This window comes from Meriones unguiculatus, chromosome 5 (assembly GCF_030254825.1).
Source record: "Meriones unguiculatus strain TT.TT164.6M chromosome 5, Bangor_MerUng_6.1, whole genome shotgun sequence".
NCBI lineage: Eukaryota > Metazoa > Chordata > Mammalia > Rodentia > Muridae > Meriones > Meriones unguiculatus.
This window is the reverse complement of record NC_083353.1, coordinates 91,193,569-91,217,899: the sequence shown is the minus strand read 5'-3', so window position 1 is coordinate 91,217,899 and position 24,331 is coordinate 91,193,569. Positions and strand designations below refer to the sequence as shown.

Sequence of the window (24,331 nt, the reverse complement as noted above, 5' to 3'; positions counted from 1 at the left end):
TAGCTAGTGTTCTGAAGGATCTAGCAGGATGTGGGTGCCGCCCTGAAGTCAAAAGATGAACACGTCTAACCTTCACCTAACAGTGCTTGGAGCTAGCCATGGAAAAGACGCCATGTCCTGCCACCACATCCTCTCCACTCACTCAAAAACCAACCAGGAGCTGGGGAGATGACGTAGTTAGTAAAGTGTTTGCCTTGCAAACAGGTAGCCCTGAGTTCTAGCCCAAGAACCCGTGGACAAGAGCCACACAAGTCATGTGTGCTTGTAGTCACAGCGCTGGGGGAGCAGAGATGGGCTCACTGGCTAGCAAACCTAGCCTGGCCTAACCTGGCAACTCCAAGCCAACGAGAGACATTGTCTCAAAAACAAGGTAGATGGCACCTGAGGAATGACACGCAAGGTTGTCCTGTGGCCTCCGCATGCATGCACACTCTCACATGTAGGTTTACTCTCTCTCTCTCTCTCTCTCTCTCTCTCACACACACACACACACACACAATTAAATAGGGCACTGAATATTGCAATGGTCTACATGTTCTAAGGTGTGGCTTTTGAGGCATATTCTTTTAATGTGTGTGTGTATGTTTACAAGGTGTGGAATGAAGAGGTCTATAATTCAGGATGCTTCTATTTATTTGTTGACTTTTCTAGCTTGTTGCTGTGTGTTTGGGATTCAGTTTGTTTTTCCTCCCACCCCAAGCCTTCCATATTGGAAACTGGGTCCATAGTGTGGTGGCACCGGAGGTAGAGTGGAGGCTTTAGGAGGTGGAACATGGTGGGATGCCCTCAGCCCTCCGAAAGCCCTCGGTTTGTTTCTGCATGGCAGACCTAAGGTCATGCAAGGTCCGATTCGGCATTGCAAGCGTGAAGCTTTAGCATCTCTCAAAAAGTCTCCTGATGCCGTCCATCTTCCTTCTGTTCTCCTCCTATTACTCTTGCCTAGTCTGGACTGCTCTCTCCTCGGCCACTGCCTCATTTCTTCCATGGCATCCTGTTTCCCTACTGTGTGTCAGAGCTCCCATACGGTGTAGCTCACATCTTTCTCTTTTCCTTTAGCTCCATGTTTGTGTGCTATGTATATGCTAGAGGAGATTCTTGAGAAGGATGCTTTGGAGGTCGGAATCATGAGGTTTTAGACATCTGGAAATGGTGTATTTTGTCACTGTACCTGGCAGCACAGCCGACAGACTTCTACTAGGCAGGAAATAACTAATATAGGCATTTTCCAGATGCTTATTTGCCACTTGTATATATCTTTTACTTGATAAGCGTGTCCATTTTTTTGCCCATATTTTTCAGTAAAGCTGTGTGGTATTACTGACTTTTGAGAGTTGGCATTCTTGAGGGCCATCGTGGTTTTGAATGCTGTTTATGTCACAGAGATAGCTTTTTTGGCCTGAAATTGAACTGTCTTAAAGTTCCTTGTTGGCAAGCAAAACCCAGTTGGTACTGTCACGGTATTTTTTCCTTTGCAGTCACCGAATATTCCTGGCCTGGCAGGACAGTGACTTAAGAATCTTAGGAGTGTTTTTTTTTTCTCTTTTTCCTAATAAACCCATTCCTAATAAAAATTTGAGTCTTTTTGTTCCTTATTGTATTTTGACAGATTCCGTCTGTGTGTATGTGTGCTACACTGGCCACATGTACCATGTGTAGAGGTCAGAGGGCAACCTGAGGGAGTTGTTTCTCGACTTCCACCGTGTGCTTTCTGGTGATCGAGCTTAGATCATCACGCCTGGCCTCAAGTGCCTTTACCCACTGAATTGTCATACCAACCCCTTTAATGTCTTTTTGAAAGCAGAGGATTTTAATTTTTATCAAGTCATTGGTTCTTAAAGGGACTGTAGTTTTGGTGAATTTTTGCGTAAACCATATCTCAAAGATTTTTTTTTTCCTGTATTTTCTTCTAGTAGTTTTATTATTTTAGATTTTATATTTACTTTTTTTTTAATGTTTCCCCCAACCCTCCACAGATACCTAGTTGGTCTAGCACCCTTTGTTAACCTTACTGCTCACTCAGCTGCTTTTATATCTTGGTCAAAAGCTGATTGTCCATACATCTGTGGGTTTATTTCTGGACTCTCTCCTCCGTTCTAAGCTATCTATTTCAGGATCTTAATGCCATATTGCATTGGTTATTGTGGTTTGACAATGAACCTCAAAAAAGACACTGCTGTTCTTCCAGTTTTATTCTTTTTTCCAAAATTTGGCTATTTCTGAGTCATTACCATTTAAATATGTGTTTGAGAATGAAGTTATCAACTTCTGCAAAAGTGCCTGCTGAGATTTTAATTGGGATTATGCAATGGATAATTAAAGTCTTTAGAGTACTGTCTCCTAAGCAGGGTGGAGCTTCTCATTTATTTAGTGACCTATTTAGTTGTTGGTTTGTTTGTGTTTTTTTTTAAGATTTATTTATTTACTATGTTCCAGCTACGTGTATGCTTGCACACCAGAAGAGGGCACCAGATCTCATTATAGATGGTGGTGAGCCACCATGTGGTTGCTGGGAATTGAACTCAGGACCTCTGGAGGAGCAGACAGTGCTCCTAACCTCTGAGCCATCATCTCTCTGGCCTGAGCTATTTAGTTTTAACTGTCAACTTGACGCAACTGAGAGCCAGCTGAAATGAGAGTCTTGATGAAGAATTGTCTAGATCCGATTGGCTTATGGGTATGCCAGTCCTCCTGACTGTTCATTGAGGTGAGAAGGCATACCCTCAATGGTGGCATCATCTTGTGGCTGGGCCCTGGGCTCTATCGGTATAAAGAAAGCTAGCTGAGGCCATGCGTTTACTCTCGCTGTTCAACTGTGGATATGATACTTCCAGTTCCTGCCTGGACTTCCTTGTACTAATGGACTATAACTTAGAAATCTGAGCCAAATAAACTCTTCCTCCCCCAGCTTGCCTTTTATCAGCATATTTTACCATAGCAACAGAAATGAAACCAGTACATTTGGGTCTCCCTTAGTTTCTGTCCCCAGATCTGTTTTTATTTGTTCATGTATATTGTCTGTCAGATTTATTTATCAGTATTTCATTTTGGGGTTTTTGTTTGTTTATTTGTTTTTGTTTTTCCAGACAGGGTTTGTCTGGGTAGCCTTAGTTGTCCTGGAATTCACTCTGTAGACCAGGCTGGCCTCGAACTCAGAACTCAGAGATCCACCTGCCTCTGCCTCCCAAGTGCTGGGATTAAAGCCTTGTGCCACCACCAGCCAGCCACATGTAGTATTTTTAAACTATTATAAATAGTATTTCAAGAACCTTTCCTCCCAGCTATTTCATGTTGGTATAAAAAAACTTGGATTGAATTTTATGAACCGCTCTTATACTTTGAAACTTTGCTAAGCTCATCCATTCTAGTAGCCCCATAGGGTTTACTATGTCTAGATTATTGCCTGTGACTGAAGATGATTTCAACTTCTTTTCCAATCTAGGAATTATTTTTGTTTTTCACAACTTCATTGCTTTGGTGATAGGCTCCAAAATTACGTTAAGCAAGGATCAGGGCAGACCTCAGTGGTCTCTCTCTTGTATCAGTGGGAAAGTATTTGGTGTGTCACAATTAATCATGATGTTTACTGAGTTTTTGTAAATGGCCGTATATGAGGAAATTCCCTTCCACTCTTAACTTTTCGGGGGGGGGGCATTCTCTGTTTTTTTAAAGTTTGGTTATAAAAGTCAGGTTTTAAAGATGTCTCTTTACATCTTTGTAGACTTACTTTAGGAACGTTTACATTGGTTTATTTTATGTGTTTGCATGTTTTGCCTGAGTGTATCCATGTGCTCTATATGAAGGGGTCAGAAGATGGTGTCTGATCCCCAGGAACTAGAGTCGTGGGTGTTCATGGCTCAATGTGTGGATGCTCAGAATGCAATGGAATGGAATCCGAGTGCCACTGAGCCATCCCAGTAGCCCCACAATGACTTTATTGGCTTGTGAAGTGAACTGATTGACCCTACATGCTACTGCAACCCTGCATTTTCAGGAGAAACTCCGATTTGTTGTGACACATTGCCCCTTTAAAAGATGCCAGGTGGACCTGGGAGGACTGGGAGGCGAGTGTGATCAGGGTGCATTATGTGAAATTCCCAGTCAATAAAGATATTGGAAATATGTTGGAAAAGAGAGATGTGCATGTGTTCCACTTGTTAACATTTTGTTGAGAATTTTTCCATTTATATTCATGAGAGTTACTGCTTTCTTTTCCAAGGTAAATCCAACCTAATAGGAAAGTTCTCACAATGACTAGCTTACTCACCCTCCCTATCTCTGTCTGTCTGTCTGTTTCTCTCATTCATATAAAGTTAATGTTTTTTCCTTATGTGTTGTATAGAATAAGCCTGTGAAGCCTTTGGGCTGGGAATTTTTCTTTTTTTTTTTTTTGAGGAATGACTAGTTATATTTCAGGTTTTTAAAACAGATGCATAGCTGTTATAGTTCTCTGTTTCTTTGTGAATAAACATACATAGTTTGTGCCTCTCAAGGAGTTTGTCTCCATCCTCTGTTTTGCCTACTTAGTGGCTTTCCCTTTGTTGTCTTCTGTGTATTGATAAAAAAATAAACAGCATTGATGTCACCTGCCTCAACTCTGACAACAGTAGTTTGTGTCTTTTTGGTTTTTCCAAGTCCTGTAGCGAGACCTAAATCAATTTTTTAAAACTTTGAAGAATCACGTATTGGTTTCATTGATTTTTTTCCCCCTGATATTGTTTCTGTCATACTGTTTTCTGATGGGACCTTAGTTTTCTTTCTCCTTAATTTGTACTCAGTTTTGTTTCCTAGTGTAACATGGGAGCTAAACCCTGGACTTAAGGCCTTTATTCTGATGTGTGCACCATAGACTGTCCTCTCTTGTTTAAACAGCATCCCATGAATTTAACGTATGTGTTTTTGCATCGACTTATTGCAGAATGCTTCTAATTTCCCTTCTGGTGAGTCTACTCATCAGAGAACATACTTAGTGACTCAAGTTCCATTAAATTTATTGGCACTAGTTTTATGGCTTGGAATATGTTGTGTCTTGGTTAAAAAAATAAACTTCACGTGCACTTGACAAGAGTGTATTGTGTGTTTATTGAGTGGAGTGCTCTGTAAATGTCAATCAGATCAAGGTGATTGACATTTTATTAAAGTCTTTATGTTCTTTCTATATTTTTTGTCTACTTGATCTATTGATTACCATGGGAGGAGTGTTAAATCTCTAACTGTAATTCTGCGTTTCCATATTTCTCCTTGAACTGATAACCATTTTGGTTGTGTATTCTAAAGAGCTGCTGTCAGGTCCAGAATTTGCAACTATTTTATCCTCTTAGTGCATTGGCACTTCTGTGTCCTCAGTTAGTTTTCATTGCTGGTATTAAAAACAAACAGTCTTTGTCTGGTTTCTTTAATGTTGCGCTACATGACAAGAATCTATTGCTAGAACAAAATGACTGAGAATTAACTTAAAGATACACATTGTGAGAGAGAGAGAGAGAGAGAGAGAGAGAGAGAGAGAGAGAGAAAGAGACACCCCAGGCTTAAATGGTAGGCAAAAGTAGAAGTTACATTGATTTGTAGCTTGCTTTTATGACCATATACCGGGCATATTTTGCAATAAGATTATTTTACAATAAATAGACTGGGAAAAGACTCCCATCTATATAGTTAGATACTATAGCAATTAATTTTTAACAGTTTTTTTAAGTGACATCTGGTAGGTAGTTTTCTGCTTGATTCTTGCTTATTATCCAGTTTAGCAATCAGTAACATGCAGTTGGAATATAGTCTGTTTACATTTAATGAGAATATTGATATCATAACATTTAAATCCATCCTGCAGTTTGCTTTCTGCTTGTTTTGCCTGCTCTTCTCTTCTGAAATTCAGTATATCTTTGGACTTCTTGTTAGAGACTTGGTTGGATTATTTGCTATGCTTCATTGTGACTTTAGAGGGTTTTCTGCTTTTGCTTTTGTTTTGAGGGTCACAGCACACATCGCTAACTTAACACGATCTGCCCTTAGGTGCTCTTCTGAGTCCTCAAGCACAGCTTAAGAACTCACCACAGCATTCATAAGCATCCCCTGTGTGTGACTGTTGTGGGTTTCTGTTATATACATTATGAAACTCATACATTGTCATTGTTTCAGTCTTAACAATCCACTAAATACCGGTTGTGGGCTTATGTTTGCCTTCCTCAGGAAGGACTCTGTGACGTTTCTAAGAGTGCTCATTCTCTGGGCATGATACCTTTAAGCTTTGCATGCATCAAAAGTATTTTTCTTTCTCCTGTGTTTTTCTTTGCTTTTTCTCTTTTGTATTTTCCTTTTAATTTAATTTCTCTACAAAGGCCACGTTAAGTAAGTATTATTGATTTTTTTTCTCTATTCTTTTTATGCTTTTGATTTCATTTCTTTATTCTTTCTTTTGTCTGCCTTGGGTTGCCTCCCCTCCCTTCCTTCTTTTCCTTCCTTGCATCCTTATTTTAATGAGGCAGGGTCTAAGATTGGCCTCGTTACTCTGTAGTGATCTCCCTGCCTATTGGCATCCTGACTGCTAGAATTACAGATGTAGACACCACGCCCAGTTCCTTGATGTAAGGATTCATGCTGTTGATGGCGACCTTGTCTCTTTCCTAGTATAGGCATCTAATTGTATAAATTTCCCCTCAGCAGCAATTTGGCAGATATTTTCCATTGTATATTAATGTATATATATATATATGTATATCTTAAATGTCTTTGCTATTTTTCTTCATATGAGTACTGCTTAATTTTCAAGCATTTGGAAATATGCCAAATTTAGGTACATGTTGATGTGGGCTTGTGGACATGTTGGGGGGATGCCCAGTGCATTCATTCACATGAAGACGTAAATTTGACAACCGGTATCTTTCTCAGTTGTTTTCCACTATTTGGGGAGTCAGTGTCTCTTGGTGAGTTCAGCGACTTGGCAAGGCTGGGTAGGGTTCCAGTGGTCTGAACCCTGCTTTTCTGCTGCCCATCAGTTCCTTATGCCTGTACACCAGGCTCTGACTGAGCTGTCTCCCCAGCACCCAAAGTTTCTTGCTATCTCTCCGTCAGTGACTTTTCAAAGAGAGGTTAAGGTTTGTTCTGTTGTTTAGCACATAATTTGTCTTGGTGAGCTGTTAGAAATGTTGCCTATTCTGTAGAAAGGCTATCTATGTCAGTTAGGTTGTATTAGCTGCTTTTGTTGTCCATTTGTTCTATATCTTTGTCGATTTCCTACCCATGACCAGAACGCAGAGGACCAAATCCACAAGTGTAGTTGTAGGTGGCCTGTCTCTTTCCATGCCCATCAGGCATAGCTATGTGTATCTGAAGGCTTTGAAGCCCACTTGTTTGGGGCACACGTGTTTAAGATGAGACATCTTCTAGGCCGGGGGTGCTTCACAGTGCTCTGCTCCCTTCCTTGTTGCCAATAAGCTTTGCTCTGCTGTCCCTGACATTAATACAGCCATGGCATTTTGTTGGGTCATGAATAGTGTGTGTGTGTGTGTGTGTGTGTGTGTGTGTGTGCGCGCGTGCGTGTGCACATGCGTGCGAGCACAGGTTCTCATGTGCCTGGGCCTGTGGGAGTCATTTGGATGTCATTGTTCCCCAGGTATCCTGGTTTCTTAGTTCCTTGACATGCAGTCCCTTGTTGGCCTGGAACTCACCAAGTAGGCTAAGCTATCTGGCTAGCTGACCCGTCTCCACCTCTAGAATGGCTGGCAGTGATATTCCAGATATCTGCCCACACCCCTCTCCCCCCGCCCCCACTGGAATTACCCCTCCTTTCTTTTTTTCTGCCTGGAAATTGAACTCACACTCGCAAGGCAAGCTCATTACCACTTTGCAGACTGTAGTTTCCTCAGCCTCGGGTTTGTTACTCATGCTACTGCTTGCTGGATTTTACTATCTGAGATCCCTCATGGTGTTGCTGGCTTGGGTAGCTGCCTAGAGACAGGTGTGTCCTTTGTGATCGGCTGTTGTTGTGTTCTCTGAGTTTCCTCTCTTGCCAGCTCCTCCCTCCCCGATCCTCTGCCTATAACTCTGCTTTCTGTGCTCACGGGCATTTCTGGGTGCCAGCGTCTCCAGCTCCAAGTGTAGGCAGTAAAAGGCAAAGGAAAACCGGGGATAGGGCATCATCCCTGTGTGTCAGGGCCCTCAGCCGGCCTCTGTCCCTCCTCACCGTCATCTTGTGGCTTCTGGAGGATCGTTGTGGGCGGGAAGAACCGGGAAAGCATGCCCACTGTGGTTCTGGTAGAGGATTTCTTGCTTTTGTAATGGAACAGTGTCATTAACATGGTGCAGGGTCACAGAAGCGCAGCCTTCCGTTGTCTCCTCATTAAGTTGCGGACATTGTTCTGCCGGCCCACCGTCTCTGTACCAGGATTATTGTCTGTGAAAAGAACTCTGTAACTTCGCTCTTGCTCTTTCCACATAGTTTTTTTTTTTTCTTTTTCTGGTATTGAGCAATTTGATTATACTGTCTCGATGTAATTTTTTCTTCCTTTGTGTGTGCTTGGGCTTCATTGAGATTTTTTTTAATTTAATTGATTGATTTTTTTTAAAAAAAATATGCTGAAACATAATGCAATTTTCATACATGTCTATAAATGAACTCTGAATATATTTTCCCGTTTCCCCTTTTTATGCCAGGCAGGCCCTGAGCCATACCATCGAGTCCTCATTGAGATTGTATCTGTGGGTTTATGTCGTGTAAACACTCCTTCTCTCACAGCAGATGACTCAACTGCGTTTGTGATAAATATCAACTTGCTCTGACTCGTAGTCTGATGTGCGCCGGTTCCTCTCGTGCTTATTCAGTGGGTTGGTGTCCATGTACGCCAGACACAGAGGTACTTTCTCCTCGCTGTGATCTTTCAAATGCTCAGAGGCACAATTTGGGTATCAAGAGCCCCACCTCATCTCTCAGAAGACATGGAGATGCTCTCAGGGGAGGGAAGCATGTGGAGGAATGGAGGAGTGTTAGGAGGGCAGGCTTGGGAGCAGGGACTAGGTTTGGGGTCCGTACTTGTTGCTACATGTTGGGAAAGTTACTAAAATCTGGAGACTCCAGTGTGGACAGACAGGGAAGGTAATATTACGTGATTCAGAAGGGCTGATATGTGGATTAGATGAGTGAGCGCAGCACGTGGTTAAGTGCTGATGAAAATGGAGGTATGTGTGCTCATACCTATGCATCCTCATGTGAATGCAGGAAGGGGACATTGAGTGCCCTGCCATACCCCCACAGGCTTCCAACCCCTTCCCTCAGTGCCGTGTCTCACCCCAGAGTGCATCCTTCGAAATAACTGCTGATGCAGCATCGCCACCCTTCCTCACCTAAGCTTTGCTCTCGGTTTTGACTTCTGTTTAGGCAGACATGTGATGGCACAGGTCCACCACGGTGGTAGCACAGAGAAGAGTCTCGCTGCCCTAAAAGTCTCCACATTCTACCTGTCCCTCTCTTTCTTTCTTCGGTGAGCCCCTGGCCCACTGAGCTGTAACTGCCTCCACGGTTTTCTTTTCCAGAGTGCTGTAGGTTTTGATTCCTAGAGCATGTGGCATTGGTTCATTTCAGCTAACAAAGTGCACCTAACGTTCATCCACGTCTTTTAGTGGTTTAGTAACAGGCACACTTCTCTTTAACAGTCGGTACTAGTCCACTGTCGACTCACCTGCTAAAGGCCGCCATGCTGTCATCTGAATCATGTAGTCACGAGGATAGCCACTGTAAAAGTTTGCCTGTGAGTTTCTAACTCATAGAGAACTTGGTCTTCTGGGAAGAGGACCCCTTGCTTTGTAGGGTGCTGATGAGCTCTATCAAAGTGTTTGGGCCATTTGGCTTTCCCAGCAATGAATGTGAGGCCCCACTGCTCCACATCCTTGTCAGCATTTGATTTTAGCCATTCTAGTAAGTTATGTCATTGTTGTTTTAATTGTCAATTTACCGACAACAAGGGAGGTTGAGCGTATTTCCATATTCTGTTTGCTGCCTGTCTGTCTTCAGTGAGCTGTCCATATCTTTTTGTGCTTTTTCTAGTCAGGTCATTCATTTTCTTGATGAGTTTAAAGTATTTCTTATCTATATTGGAGCTGTCCCTCTTTTCATTTTAATATATTATTGTTCTAAGTGCCTGCATAAGGGGCTGTTGAGACCTCAGCATAGCTGGAAAAGAAAACACACACAAAATTTTCTCCCTTTTTTCTGTGGGTGAGATAGAGAAATTATTATTATTATTTTTTAATCTGGTAAAGGAAAGGGAAAGAAAGATTGTTTTTCTAGGTTGCTTTGCTAGAAAGATCTCTTCAGGCTGTCTCTCACAAACAGACTGCACTCCATGTTTCTGTTGATGAGGATCGGAAACTGCCGCTCAGCTCAGCGTCCCTTCCCCTTCTGTGGATCCACTAGGAACCAGGGCTAACATCAAACATTTTAGTAAGTCACCTTAACTTCCAGACAACTATTCTGGCCTAAATCATTCTATTCAAACCAGTTGCTAATGCCACTGAAGAAAAGCTTGCCCTGGAGTGGGTAAAGAGGCTTTATATATTCTGGCTGGCTCCCACTCTCCCATCCTTTCAGTTTGTGGATGGGTTTATATTACAGGACTCATTTTCATTTTATGTCTTTTTATTTACACACCAATTCTTTTGCAAGTAGTTTTAATTCTCCATTTTATGAGAGAGGGGCTCTGTGTCTGAGCATTCCTGTATAAAAGAAAGAAAATGATTGTTTTTAATGCAGATTTGAAGGAAATATAATGGATTTCAGCTACAACAATTTCTCCCCATTTAGAAGAGATGAACACCTAGTTAGATGAACAATGTCATTCCTCCTATAATCGGAATACGTCCGGTTTCCATGACAACCTGTACTTACCAGATTGCCTAGTAAAAGAAGTATTTTGATTCTGTCTTTGATAGAGGACTTGACCACTTTCTTCATTCTGACAATTTAACTCTATTCAGAGCTTTTTTTTCCCCTCCTTCTTTAATATGGACCACTTTTGAAAGTTAGGGCTGGAAGCCCACTTGAGAGGTGAATTTCCTTCAGAGTGAAAAGAGAGGCCTCCCCAGGCAAAGGCTGATGAGCATAGGAAACGAGGACATTGCCATGGGTCAGGTCATAGTCATTTTCTGGTATCTTCCCATTAAATTAAATCAACAGCCACGATGCCCCAACTTATTAAGACGCTGTTTGATCTGTGGAGGAACGATTCTGCCGTTATTTCCTTCTGGACTTTCTAAACAGGGGGCGCCTCGCTCCACTGCTAATTTGTATCTTGTCTTTATGGATGGCCTGTGTCCTCTTACAGCTAAATTCTGTTCTTGCAAGGGGAGTGGTGTTAATGATTTTCTTTCAAGATGAAAAATAGGGAATTATTTGCATCATTAACTATGCTTTTTCAAATTTTGAAAAATAATGGTACCACATTTTATTGACAAGATCATGTTTAATGTAACATGAAATATTTAACTCCAATATAGTAAGAAAACATGACCCTTGGGCATGTTAGGTATGATGGAAAGTTGAACAAAAATGTGGGAGAATTCATTCTAGTTCTGAGCGATGGAGTGAGTTTAGGAAGAACAGAATGATTCTTTTGATATCCCCAAATCATTGTCAATTATAGCAGTTATTTATAGCCCAAAAGACTCAATACAAAGTCACCAGAGGGCCACCAGGTATCTCATTGTTTATCAGGCCTCATGCTTTGCAACAGACCTCTGCATCAGTAGGTACATAGTATTAGCCACTGAGAGTGAGTTACTAACCCAAAATATTAAGACACTTCTAAAGGAATTGTATATAACATACAATGTAACAGTATGCATATGCTGTATAACAAGTGGAAATAAAAACAAGCCAGACATCACCAGGCCTCTCTGGATTTATCATTTCTGCTGATATTTGTTACAGGTCAGGAGACTTAGTAACTGTAAAGGTGCCCTCCGCTGATTTTGTCTGCCAGCATCGTCACAGTTCCTAGTTAGTGTTGAGCTTAAAAGTTACAGTCCTGAAAATGTTACACAGATATACAGATGATATATAAAGAGAGATTGTGTGTGTGTGTGCAGCTTCATTTTAAATCCCGCTTTATTTTTCTTTACTCATTGACTGCTGATCAGTTGATAATGCATTCTCAAGCTTTGGTGTACTCAGCTCTTTAGAAGCAAATGACTGGTCTGGGGAGATGGCTCAGCTGGTTAAGTTCTTGCTCACACAACTACAAGTTCTGAATCCTCAGCACCCACATAAGAATCTGGGCACAGAGGTGGCAGAGACCAGGTCCCTGGATCTCACTGGCCTCCCAGCCTAGGTGAGACCAGGTTCAGTGAGAGGCCCTATCTTAAAAGGTAAGGTAGACTGTACTGAGGAAGGCGCCAGTTGGCCTGAGGCCTGTACTGACACACACACATGCAACTCATACACCCCACATACACACCACATTGCCACAGAGAGGGAACAAAGAGATATGTGATTTAACAGACTATTTCAGCAGGTGCTTTGATAAAGGCATCTTTCTCCTGCAGGCGTCACTCTTCAGACATTTGCCAAATACCCACCTTATAAACATTACTTTATAGTATTTTTTTTTTTGAGGTCTTCAGAGGCAAGCTTTCACAACTTCAGGGGCTTTGGCTGACTGTGACTTTGAGAAACAGGGATCAGCTGTCATTTCCTAATATTCGAGGCCACTTTCTGATTTAGTCACGTAGTAAGTTTATATTTTTTGTATCAAGATTTATGGTACCATGCTGTGACATGAGTTGGAACTCGCAGTGACCCCCAGGCCTGCTTCTAACTGGCCAGACACTCTAGTTTGCCAAGCTTTCCAGGGCAGAATACTGGGTCCTACCATTCAGAGCCCAAACCAGGACAGTTGTAGGCAAATGAGAAGGTTGTTCATGCTCTGCAGCCTGCCTTTACTAACTCTCCCGACAGGGCAAAGGGGAACATTTATATCCCATCAGCCAAGACTATGGATGATTGGCCCCAGCAGGAACCATCTAAGGGAACAGTGACAGACTACTATACATTCGCAGCAAAGGTCCTTTCCTTACGAGGAGTTCCTAAGGCTAGGTACATGACCATTGTTGCTGAAATTATCAGGGCTCCATTTTCAGCCGAAAATAACAACAAAAGCAAAGTTAATTCCCAGTGTCCCTTTTGCCACAGCAAGCGTTCCTAAGTCAAACACTTTGTCTGCTTGGCAGTGCGCTGCCTCTTTCTGTGTCTCGCGGAGTGGAACTTTTCCTGACCCTGGAAGGATGGTTAGAGACTGTGGGTGGCAGAAAGGAATAGTCTCAGGCAGTACCAAGGACATGTGAGTACCACAGTCAAGTGCAGGCAGGCAGGAACAGTAGACCTGATTCTCCCATGAGCCAGACAGGTGCTGAGACCTGGGAGGCAGGAGTTGGGAGGGGCCAGGCCTGTCCCAGGAGCTCATTAAGGCTAAGCTTAGACACACTGAGGGAATAGGGAGCAGGTTTGCTTGGATCACGTATATTGTCAAATATATTCAATGTATGTAGTTACAAATTTCCAAGAATGTGTAAATAAAGGTATGTTTATGCACCTCTATTTATATACACACTTGTGTGCATACCCGCATACATTTGGAAATAGACTTCCAACTGAATTTGGAAAGGTGGGAGGAAGTGTGCAGGATTCAGACACTAGACTGGAAAATTCAGACCTCAGCCTGAGAGAGGCAGCCATTGGGGGCCTTGACCAAAGAAGGAATAAAGCGAAGCACATTGTAGGAGAGCATCATGTTGTCCACGGACAAGAGGAAGAGTGCTCAGTGAAGCCAAGGCAGTCGGTGTGCTTCGTGAACCCTTTTTCAGTTCCTTGCCAAGTCTTGGTGGTGTGCCAGCAGGGGGCAAGCCTGTGCAGGGTGCGGGGACATAGACATGAGGAGGAGGACATTGAGGAGGACATAGACATGAGCTTCCCCCTCCAGGGCCAGATATTCCGGTGTGGGAGGATGCCCTGTAGATTCAGGAAGCTTGTGACATGGGCTCTGAAAGAAATAATCAGGAGGCACTCTACATTCAAATGGAGGCTTGGGGTGAGGGACAGGGCTAGCTAAGAGGAGCAGAAGGACTGGTGGGTCCAGATGCCCTGTGGCCCAAGAGCAGCTCTGGGGACCGGAACGAAGGCAGTTCTGTGATGGACAGGCACAAAAAACTTGGGTCCTGTTGGCTGTCAGAAAGAGCGTACTTTGTCCTGAGAATAGTGAGGAGTCCGAAGAGCTTTAGGGCAGGATGGGATCAGTGTTTGGAGGCGTGGCTCTAGGTTGCTGTGTCAGCTGTTCAGACAGGGGTTAAAGGTAGGGAGTCTGGCTAAGGGGGTGTAGCAGCTGCCCGTGACGGCCTCTGCTGAAAGTCAAAAAAAGGTGGAGCAGGAGTGAGTGAGAGGAAGATAGGACAAAGCCCACAGCCGGCTAGTGGGTGACTAAGGAGTTCAGAATGCCCTGGCTTCAGCGCCACTTTTTCTGCGCTCAGTAACCAAAAGACTGCACTCTTCATGGCAAATGTTTGTCCAGGCTCCACAGGGCAAATGCTTGTTCCGTACGATTTCCTTTAGACCTCTCTTTCCATTTGCAGCCCAGAACCAGACCCTCAGCGGCCGTTAGAACCTGGGTCAGTAACACTGGTTGAGCTTTTACTGAGTGCAGCCCTTAAAAGAGGGCAGTCCTACCAAAATGAGCTCATGTTACCTTCTCCTTGTACTTGGGTGGGGAATATGGGGCTCAGAAAGTTTAATGCCCATGGACTGCAGTTAAAGCCTAGTTCAGACTTAGGGAAAGCAAGTGCTGTTAAAGCACACTACAGTCTCCCCTCACCCCACTAGAGAGCCAGACTAGTTTCAGGTCCACCTCCCCAAGCTACACCCGACACCTCTAAGCTATGGCTTTAGGGCTGAGCAACTATAAACCGTGGGTTTGCCGGAGGCTCTGTGCAAGTCTGTGCCCCAGGCTGTGCCTTCTAGCACCCGGTGTTTAGCGATCCTGATGTCTGCCACCTAGTGGCCATAGACATCCTTTTTCTTTGGAGCTCCTAGGTGGAAGACAGGCAGGCTGGAGTATTTATAGCACCCCAAAGCTGTAAACAGGAAACTACTCAGCCTCAGAGAAGGAACCCAGCAATGTAAACAGCATATTGCCAGGGAGGGCTTTCATCTATCCAACAGACAGTTGGCACGTGACTACAGATCTAGCCATATACTTGTGCACACCCTGGTCAGAGTGGCACAGATTTCTCCTGCCTGTATGGTGACCTGGCGACCTCAAGATGGTGGCATTCGCATAGTGGCTATGCAAGCACTCACTGGACAGAACCTTGGCAACTGCTTTGTGACATGTGCGCACATTTTCACATTTACTGATGGCTTTCGGGATCTGGACTGCCGGGGTGCCCATTGCTCGCAGGTGGAACCTTGGCACGTGTGACTCGACTTTCTGGCTTTAGAGACTCAAAGTGTAACTGCAGGAATGGACTCTGCGCTGAGTTGTTTTTTTTTTTTTATGCAGCATTCCCACTATACGGACATGTGGTGGAACTGTCTCCTCTCAAAAAAAAAAAAAAAGAAAGAAAGAAAAAAGAAAACAACAAAAAACAAAACAAAACAAAAAACCCACCAGACATTTACACCTGTGTTATGACTCTACCGTAGGTTGGCTTCCCTGTGCTGTAGCAGTGTATAAATTAGGGGAATGTCACCATTTTGCCCTGAACTATAGGACTTGCACAGTCTTTTCATGCATCATTCATTGTTTAAAGGAGGGGACTGACTTAGCATCCTTGCCTTCCCTTCCAACTCCAACATTCTACTGTTTCTGTGCCTCCCAGGGAGCCGGATATGAGTGGAAGAGAGAGGACCACTTGTTACTAGGCAACCAGCACCCGCCTCACCCATGTTGCCATGGTGATGATGAAAGTTGGGCTGATGGGATTACCAGCTCCTGCTAATTGCACATGAGCACTCAAGGTCTCTGTCTCTCTCTTGCTTGCTCACTGGCTTCGACTCTCTTGTTCTTCTAGGAACCATAGAGAGAGCGTCTCTCTCATCTGTAGTCCTCCTGAGGCTTCCCTGGTATACTAATGGAAGGTGACTGGGAATGGAGCCTGGATGTGCCTCTGAGTAGCTGTGTGACCTTGGGCAAGTTACCCAGCTTCTCTGGGCCTCCATTTCCTCATTTGGAAGATGAAGGGGTTGGAATGCTGATCCCTGCCGAAGGTTCTTCCCAGCTCTCAAATCCTTTGATGCCTAGGGAGCATGTCAGGGGAACAGACCACACTGTTACCAGGCAACCAGCAGGCACCCTGCCCAAGTTGCCTTGGTGACTGGATACTGGAGGGAGGGGAGTCACTGCAGCGGCTAATTGCTTAATTATTTATGAGTGCCTCAAGTCCTTTCTGTTGTTTTTGTTGCTAGGGGCTGTGGGGTCACCTTCTCCTCTCTCCTGCCACCCCAAGGCATCTGCACTGTGTGTTATGCAATGAGAGAGCACCTTGGCCTGGACCTCAAGAGACCCACGTTTAGTTCTGCCTCTGTCATGGCCTAGAGCAGTGGCCTCAGGTAAGTCAACTCACCTCTGTGGAGCTGGAGCCTCCTCTCTAGCCTTCCTCTGTAGCCGTGTGTTCCTCTGTGGGGGACACGAAGTGCCCTGTCTACCCAGAGGTTCTGGCTCCTGCCCTCTACTTGTGAAGTGGGGAATTCAAGTGAAATGTTCCTAATTTGTTTTCACTGAAGTATAATTTTGAAGCATCATGAGAATCAACATGTGTTCAGTGGGGAGGGGACAGAAGTACTCACTCTCATCTTCTGGCCTTCGCCACGTTGCCTGAATTCTTTATTAAGCCTCAGGTCGCTTATATTGGTCATGTAGCACCAACTTCCCAGATACATTTCAGGCCTTCACAGTAAAGGATGCAGACGCACAGTTAGGCCATCCAAATAGAAATAGAAATACGCATAAAAATATAGGAGCGCCTTCTTCATTGATCAATATCCATGTTATGGTCCAGTGATACATGTCATTTTTAATGCCTTAAAAGCCAAAGCAAGGGTGTGATATATAATACAGAGAAACTTTCAGACTCTTTCTGATCCCGAGTCCTAGAAGGAGTTTATTTATGTGGCTGTGTATTTTGTAGGGACTGCCAACAGAAATGGAGAGCTGGTTGTTTCTGGCTGAGCGGTTATTACCGGGTATGAGGAAGAATCAAACTGCGACAGCTTGACTAGTTGTGATCATTAGAAGGCAGCCGCCCTCTCTACCCATGCCTTAGAATTTCATACAGATAAATGTCACTTAGTAAGCCTGAGTCTTCAGAGTCAGGTGCTATTTATAACCCCCATGCATGGAGATGTGCTCATCATGTACAACTTGGCAACACGGATCGGAGTTTTAAATGCAGGCAGCTGTTCTCATCCTCCAAACTCACTCTGAAGTGAGCCTGGATAGACAAGAATGTAATTATGAAGATGCCCAGGGTGGATTTTACTTATAAAAGAAAATGGCTAAAGAGTACAGACATATTGGGGGCTGCTTCTTCACAGTGAGTCCTGATCATATCTTTGAAGGGTGAAGTAGATCTGTGTGTCTTGATAAGGAAGATGTTCAGAGACATAATGCCAGACAAGAAAAGATAGTGCCGCGTTGATGTTAAATGCGTCTGCTTCTTCTATAAAAAGAGCTGGAGATACAGTTTGTAAATTGAGATGTGTGTTTGTATGCAGAGATGTGTGTTTTCCAGAAGCTGTTAGCAGCAGTTTCCTCTGGGACACAGATTGATTGTCTCGGGAGAGAGTGAGGCCTCTTATTTATTACTTATTTTTAATCTCTGGACCTTTATTTTCATCCAGAGGGGCAGGAGAGTCTGGCAGTGGAAATCCTAAACTCTAGAGTCTTGACATACCCATTCAAATCCCAGCTTTGCCATGTACTAGTCATGTGACCTTGGTGTTAACCTACCTGACCAATCTGTCCCTTGTCTATAAGACGGGGGGGGGTAGTATCTTCCACATCACATTATTTATTATGGAAGCTTATAGGGCAAAGCTCTCAGATTGGCTTTAACAAAGCCGTGTGTGTGCTTTTGCCAAAGATTAAACAAAAACAATGAAGGCATCTGGCCGGATGGACCCTGGTACCTCAGTGGCGGAGGGCTTGCTCACAGTCACATTTCCAGAGCCTGCACTCTGGAAGTTACATTCCAAGAAGGGGGGACAAAGCACACAAACTCTTTCGTTGTCCTTTTAGCTTACCTAGACTAGCCTGTTGGGAGAACCCTTGTCCTGGGTTTAGGACAACCTGTCATGAAGCTATATAGCCCCTAACCTGTCATGTCCTCCAGCTCTTCTCCCTCAAGCAGAAAGCAAAATTAATGTCAGGTAGAAAATGGACTAAAAGAGCAACTCCATGCCTCCAGCTTTCAGAGGTTGGAAAGGTACCGTCTGGAATCCAGCCTGCCTCTGGACCTTTGCCTTTCTTGTAAAGAAGGGAGTCACAAGGTCTAGGAGGAGGCTTGCCTGAGGGTTCCTCTTGCTGTGAACTCAGGAGTCTCATGGCTGCACTGACTTCCTGGATTTTCACAAGTGTAGGCTGTCTGTGCAGAATTACAGCTCCTCCCCTGCCCCCACCCCCACCCCCACCCCCACCTCACCCCTGCCATGCTTGGAGGCAGACCTAGAGAACTTTGGCTGACTCTGAGGATTCTGTTAGAAGCCAGGCATTCTGTGGGCACACCGTGGCTCCAGGGACGGAAGGAAGGTAACCCTGGTCCCTTATAATACACTGTTAGGCAACTTTATTCTCACCGCGAGTCATGCAAAGCTTCAAAGAAAACTTCATGGGCTCGGTTAGTGTTGCCCGATTCTGTCTTCTGCCTAAAGCCTTGTTTCTGCACTCTCAAACATTGGAGCCTCGTTATCTGTTCGGCCATTGGTCCCCTCTCCATCTATCTATCACATCCAACTGTGCTTCCATCTGCCCTTCCATCCCTCCGTCCCTCCTCCAGCCATCTGCCAGCTTTCCCATCCAGCCTTCAGATAGCTGGTATGTCAATCTATCTCTCTCTTTCCTCCCTCGTACTGTTGGACTCTGAGACTCCATCCGCACTGATCCGTTGGCCGGACCTTCCGTCTATCCTTGGCTCCAGCTGTGGGACCAGCCGGGTGACTGTTCCACTGCCCTTCTCCCTAGGGTCCCCTGCTCCCGGCGCGGGCCGGCCTTTGTTGGGCTGGGGCAGGGCCGAGGCCGGCCCGGGCGGGGCGCGGGGCGGGGCGGGGCTGGCGCCGGGAGACTAGTAAGCTCCCGGGTCCGCGCGTCCGCGCGTCCGCGGCCTGGCCGGCGGAGAACATGGCGCTGCCCCCGGCCGCCGCGCCCCCCGAGACTGGCGAGCCTCTGGGCCTGCCGCTGTCGGCGCTGCGGCCGGAACCGGGTGGTGTCCCACTGCACTCGCCCTGGACCTTCTGGCTGGACAGGTGAGGGCCGCGCCCCGCCGCTTTGTCTCGGCCGCGTCCTCGCCCCACGCGCGCCGCTGCCCGGGGGGCCCCGCGCGGGCGCAGCAGGAGTTCCGCGCGTCCCCCGATAGGGTCCAGCCAGCCGGGCGGGGAGTCGCGGTCGGCCAGGGAAGGCTGCCCTGTGTATCAGCGGGGTGCTGGGCTTGCTCGGGACGCGACCTTCGCGGTGACAGCAGTCGGAAAAGTCGGCCAGAGGCAGGGAAGTGTGCGGGGTCGTCTGGAACCTCGCTGCGGGCACCTGCGCCCCCGGCCCTGGCGAGGGGTCGGGAGGAAGCTGGGGCTTCTGTGACACAGGACAGCTTTGCGGGTCAGCTCAGGTGCCCTCCTCGCCTCTGAGAGGCCCCAGCAGCATCCTTGTCTAAAATAGAAATGTCTCACACCGTCCTGTATCTCCATCCTGCCTTGTTTTTCTTCACAAGGCTTAATGCCACCGCGTTCCTCCAGTGTGAACTTTTTTCAGTTTGTTATCAGGCCCTCCGTCGTTTGCCCTGAGCGAGATTCGCAGAGCAGGGGCTGACTCTGGGTGCATGCAGAGTCCCTGGCACCTAGAACTGTGCCTTAGGGGCGGTAGTAGAACAACTTGTTTAGTTGCGTGGAGATGCGTGGATATCTGGCCCTGTCTTAACACCGGTCATCCGTGCGCGTAGTGATAGCTTAAGCTGTTTCCAAAGTGTGTGGGAATTTTGATAAAACTGTGTTTAACGTGGTTAAGAGTTAGGAGGAAATGTTTGTGACAGTTTCCGGATACTTAGTCATACACACCACACTGATGTCTTTTCCCCCCTTTTCTTTTTTAGCTTTCCACCAGTGCCTGCGATTTTTGTCAAACAGTTATTTTTGCTGGTGGATTGGCTCCTTCCTATAGGAATTGTCACCTGGAGCCAGTTTGTTTTCTGGGGAGGAAGAGAAGTTGGGGGTGGAGGAGATTTGCAAAACATTTTCACTTTCATTCTGAGTTTCCAGAATTTGACTGTCATAACAGGAGTGGCTTGGGGTTTTGGCAGTCATTAGCAGCGTCAAGTCATGTCTTTGTTTTCAAAGGTGTCCTTAACTGTGGAGTTATTACCTGGCGTCTGTTCTCAAGGTGTCTCCGGCCTGTGGTCCAAACTGTGGACATGCTGACCAGCATAAACAGGATTGGGAGAACTCTCCTTTCAGCAGATTAAAGTTTAGTCTACTTAGAACAGCACATTTTAGGGCTGTTCTAAGGTGTCAGTGCTGTATGCCCCAAAAATTTTCGGTGCTTTACGAAGACATCTCTTAAACCTGAGAATATGCAGGCTTGGGGTGTAGCTCAGTGGGAGCGTCCACGTGGAACGAGGAAAGCCCTAAGAAGAGGTCGCTTTAGGAAAAAAAAAAACAAAAACGCAAATTATGTCTGTCTTCTATTGATTTGCACTTTTCCTCCTCTGAAAAGTCAATAAGTGTAATGTGTTATTTCTGTGGTGTCCAGGCTTTTAATAGAAACGCTGTAGTAACTTAGCAATTATAACTAGTTTCAGCGCTGTGCCTGATCCATCATCTCGTGATTTTTATTGAACTTTATTTTTCTTCTCTGAGAATCTTGCCGTTTTTATTTTTAGAGGTTGTGCCCACCCCTGGGCACACTTGGGATGCCCACCTCAGGTTCTAGAAGTTAAACTTTTAATAATCCTCTCCTCCTTCCCCCCACCCCCCGGAAAGCAACTTTGCAGAAAGTAGTGAGTTTCTTACAGAGTCCTACAGGACAGCCTTCCACAGCACCCAAAGGCCCCCTGCTGCCTGGAACTTCTTCCTGGCACCTGTGTCTTAGGCAGTCCCACCTTGCAGCTGTCTAGATGATGATGAGGAGGAGGAGGAGGAGGAGGAGGAGCAACTTTCCCAGGCTCACCCAGCTGCACTTCACTGTTAAGTGACCATAATGTGGCATTTATTGCAAGGGCCGTTGTAAGCAGTGTGTGTAAAGTACCGAGCAGGTCCGAGCAGGTGCCCTGACCTGGAGTAAGAGTTTAATACATTTCAACTAATGGGGCAGAGGAGCAAGCTGGGTTGGTAAACTGTTAGGAACATGAGCACCTGCATTCCCCCGCCCCTCCCCAGGACCCTAGGGAAAAGCCAGCCACAGTGATGCAGTACTCATACTTAGGCACATCATACTTAAACATCTCAGACACAGGTAATCACTGACACCTGCTGGCCGCCCACCCTGTATGTCACTTGGCCTATGCTCCAGCCTTGTGAGAGACCCTGTCTGGAAAGGACCAAGACAGACAGCATTGCTGAGAAGAGATAGCCGAGCCTGACCCCTGGCCTCCCCATACAAATCACTGTCTGAAGAGCAGCTGATCTGAATTCAGTATCAGGAGCCCAGCATCCTGAGTTCATTTCCCCACTAGGCAAACTGGAGAACCCTTCAGAAATTACTTGCATTTTAAGTAGTCAACTGCAAAAACAAAACAAAACAAAAACAAAACTTACTTGTCTGAAAAATCAATGGGCTTTGTGGCAAAGAATGTAAGTATATGGGTCAGTGCACAGGATGAAGAGACCTCTTTCCCTTAGCTGGGTATTTAAACTCTGTGTGCTTGATTCTTGCCTCCCTTTCCCTCCAGTATCCCTGCATGTTTCCTGGTCATTGTGTGGTGACCTCCTTCCCTCTGCTTCTCACAGGACTGAGCCCTTGGGCCTGTCCTGTTGCACAGGGCTTCCACCCAGGCCCAAGGAAGGCTTGCGGCTCCCGCTGAGACAGGAGATGACAGAACACCACAGGCAGATCCTGCATCCTGTGTGCACCGGGCCACCTTTTTGGCTGCCCTCACAGCTGGTCCCTGATGTCCTCTGGAGCTTAGTTATGAGCAGCTAACAGTTAGTGCCATCTCTATCTGTCCAGTTTCTTGGCCCCCAAATCCCAGAGTCATCTGTAACCACCCTTGCCCAGAGCAGAAACTGAAGAACAACTGTGCGACTACACTCTTCTGCTCTGCTGCTCTCCCTCCTGGCCACCTCGCTCCTTCGCCAGTGTCCTAAGCATGGGATTTTCCCAGTGCTGCTGTTGCTGTTGCAATCTGGACTGCCTTCCCAAGTCTGTAGCCTGCTCTCTGTGTCCTTCCAGCTTCTGCTCCTATGTCGCCTTCCAAGCGAGACCTTCCCTGACCACTGAGGTAGAAGGGCACGAGTGACTCCAGGTGCGCACCCACAGCCCCTGATGTCTTATGCTTTGCCTTTAGACTCTCTGCCATTGGCTAGTGTCTCTCTCTAGTTTGTGAGCCTGTGAGGGCAGAGGCCTGATCCTGGTGGCTCACTTCTCAGCTCACACCCACAGCCCCTGATGTCTTATGCTTTGCCTTTAGACTCTCTGCCGTTGGCTAGTGTCTCTCTCTAGGATGTGAGCCTGTGAGGGCAGAGGCCTGATCCTGGTGGCTCACTTCTCAGCTCCTGGACCTTTCATAGTGTTCATGGCGGCGTTGAATTCTCCCCATAGCAACTGCACTTTTCTTTGGTGGCTCATCTCACTCTTGCACATGTCTGTCAGTAAACTTTAGCCCTCTTCTCAGGTCCAGACGCGTACAGCCAGGAGCCAGGAGGCACACAGTCTGGGTGCTTTCCTGATGACTCCCAAACGGAGCTGATTTCTTTCCAGCGTCTTCCTGTTCTCCTCACCTGTGTTGCTGCACATCCCCACCATACTACCAGCAGCCCAACATTGACATGTCTGTCTGAGCCTTGCATCCTCTTTCTTAAGTACTCTGCTCCATCCATATCTATATTTTGGTAGTCTTAGTGACCCTTAGCAAACTCACTAAAATCTAAGATATCCCTTCCTCCTCATGAGCCCCTCTCACTCTTTCTGCTGGCCCCAGTCAGCTGTAGCTCCAGGAGCATAGCAGCTTGCTGAGGTACCTGCCTCTTCCCAATATCCTCCCTCTCCAGGTGTGCCCTGTCTGGGAGGGAACCCTTCTGAGAATACGCCTGATCTGGCTCTTTGCCCGTCGTGGCCTCGCACCATGCTGCAGAATTTACTTAGGTCTCTGAGGTCTCAGCTTCGTGTGTGGTTCAGATAAAGTGGGGTTCTAGATCTCTACCTGAAATTCTACCAGAGAGGTCCTCAGTGCTGAGGTGTGTTTGGCCAGGAGGGGAGTTAGATATCAGCCATAACAGGCTCTGTTTCATTTTGTTTTTCAATATAAGGTCTTACCATGCAGTCCAGGCTAGCCTTGGTCTTGACATCCTCCTGCCTAAACCTCTGGAGTGCTGGAATTCCAGGCATGTACCACCACAGCTGGCTTTAGACATGAGCTGTATTTGAAAACAAACAAAACAAAAAAAACCTTAAACTTACAGGTTACAGTACCAATTTATGTTTTGCCATTTTAAGTTCGGAACTCTCCTTTTGACCTGACAACACCTTCTCTAATTCCAAGCCTGAGTAACAGCAAACTTCTGATGTTTGTCTTGGGTGGACTAGGGACTTCACTGCTAGTGAACTTTCTCTCATGAGCTCCTGCTGTTTGGGATATAGGATGAGTACTGGTCTACCTTGAGGACCCGGCTAATGCATTGTCCCTGGGCCATGATGCTTACAGCCTGCTACTGTTTGGCTCTTCCCTAGCATTTCTTTCTAGGAAAGCATTCTGTTATGGACAGTTGATCTCTTGTCTCCTACTCTTGATGGTGAGATGGTAATGTCTTTGGGTCTGTGACCTAACAGAGTACCTGGCCCATAGCAGGCGCTTTGTGTTTGTGAATGAACTTTTGTTCATTGTTTGTTGCTACTACTGTTAGGTATATGAGTATTTCACTTACATGTAAATCTGTAGT

At 45.8% G+C, this 24,331-nt stretch overlaps 1 protein-coding gene across 1 annotated transcript in view; it reads left to right on the top strand.

The window, feature by feature from the left end:
- Positions 1-19,307: 19,307 nt before the first annotated feature.
- The window catches only part of Eif4e3 (eukaryotic translation initiation factor 4E family member 3), a 41,129-nt gene continuing 36,105 nt past the window's right edge, over positions 19,308-24,331 (top strand). Inside the window, exon 1 of the mRNA XM_021643611.2 lies at positions 19,308-19,495. Within this exon, the coding sequence (XP_021499286.1) occupies positions 19,371-19,495 (125 nt within the window). The 5' untranslated portion in view covers positions 19,308-19,370. The remainder of the gene's footprint in view (positions 19,496-24,331) is intronic.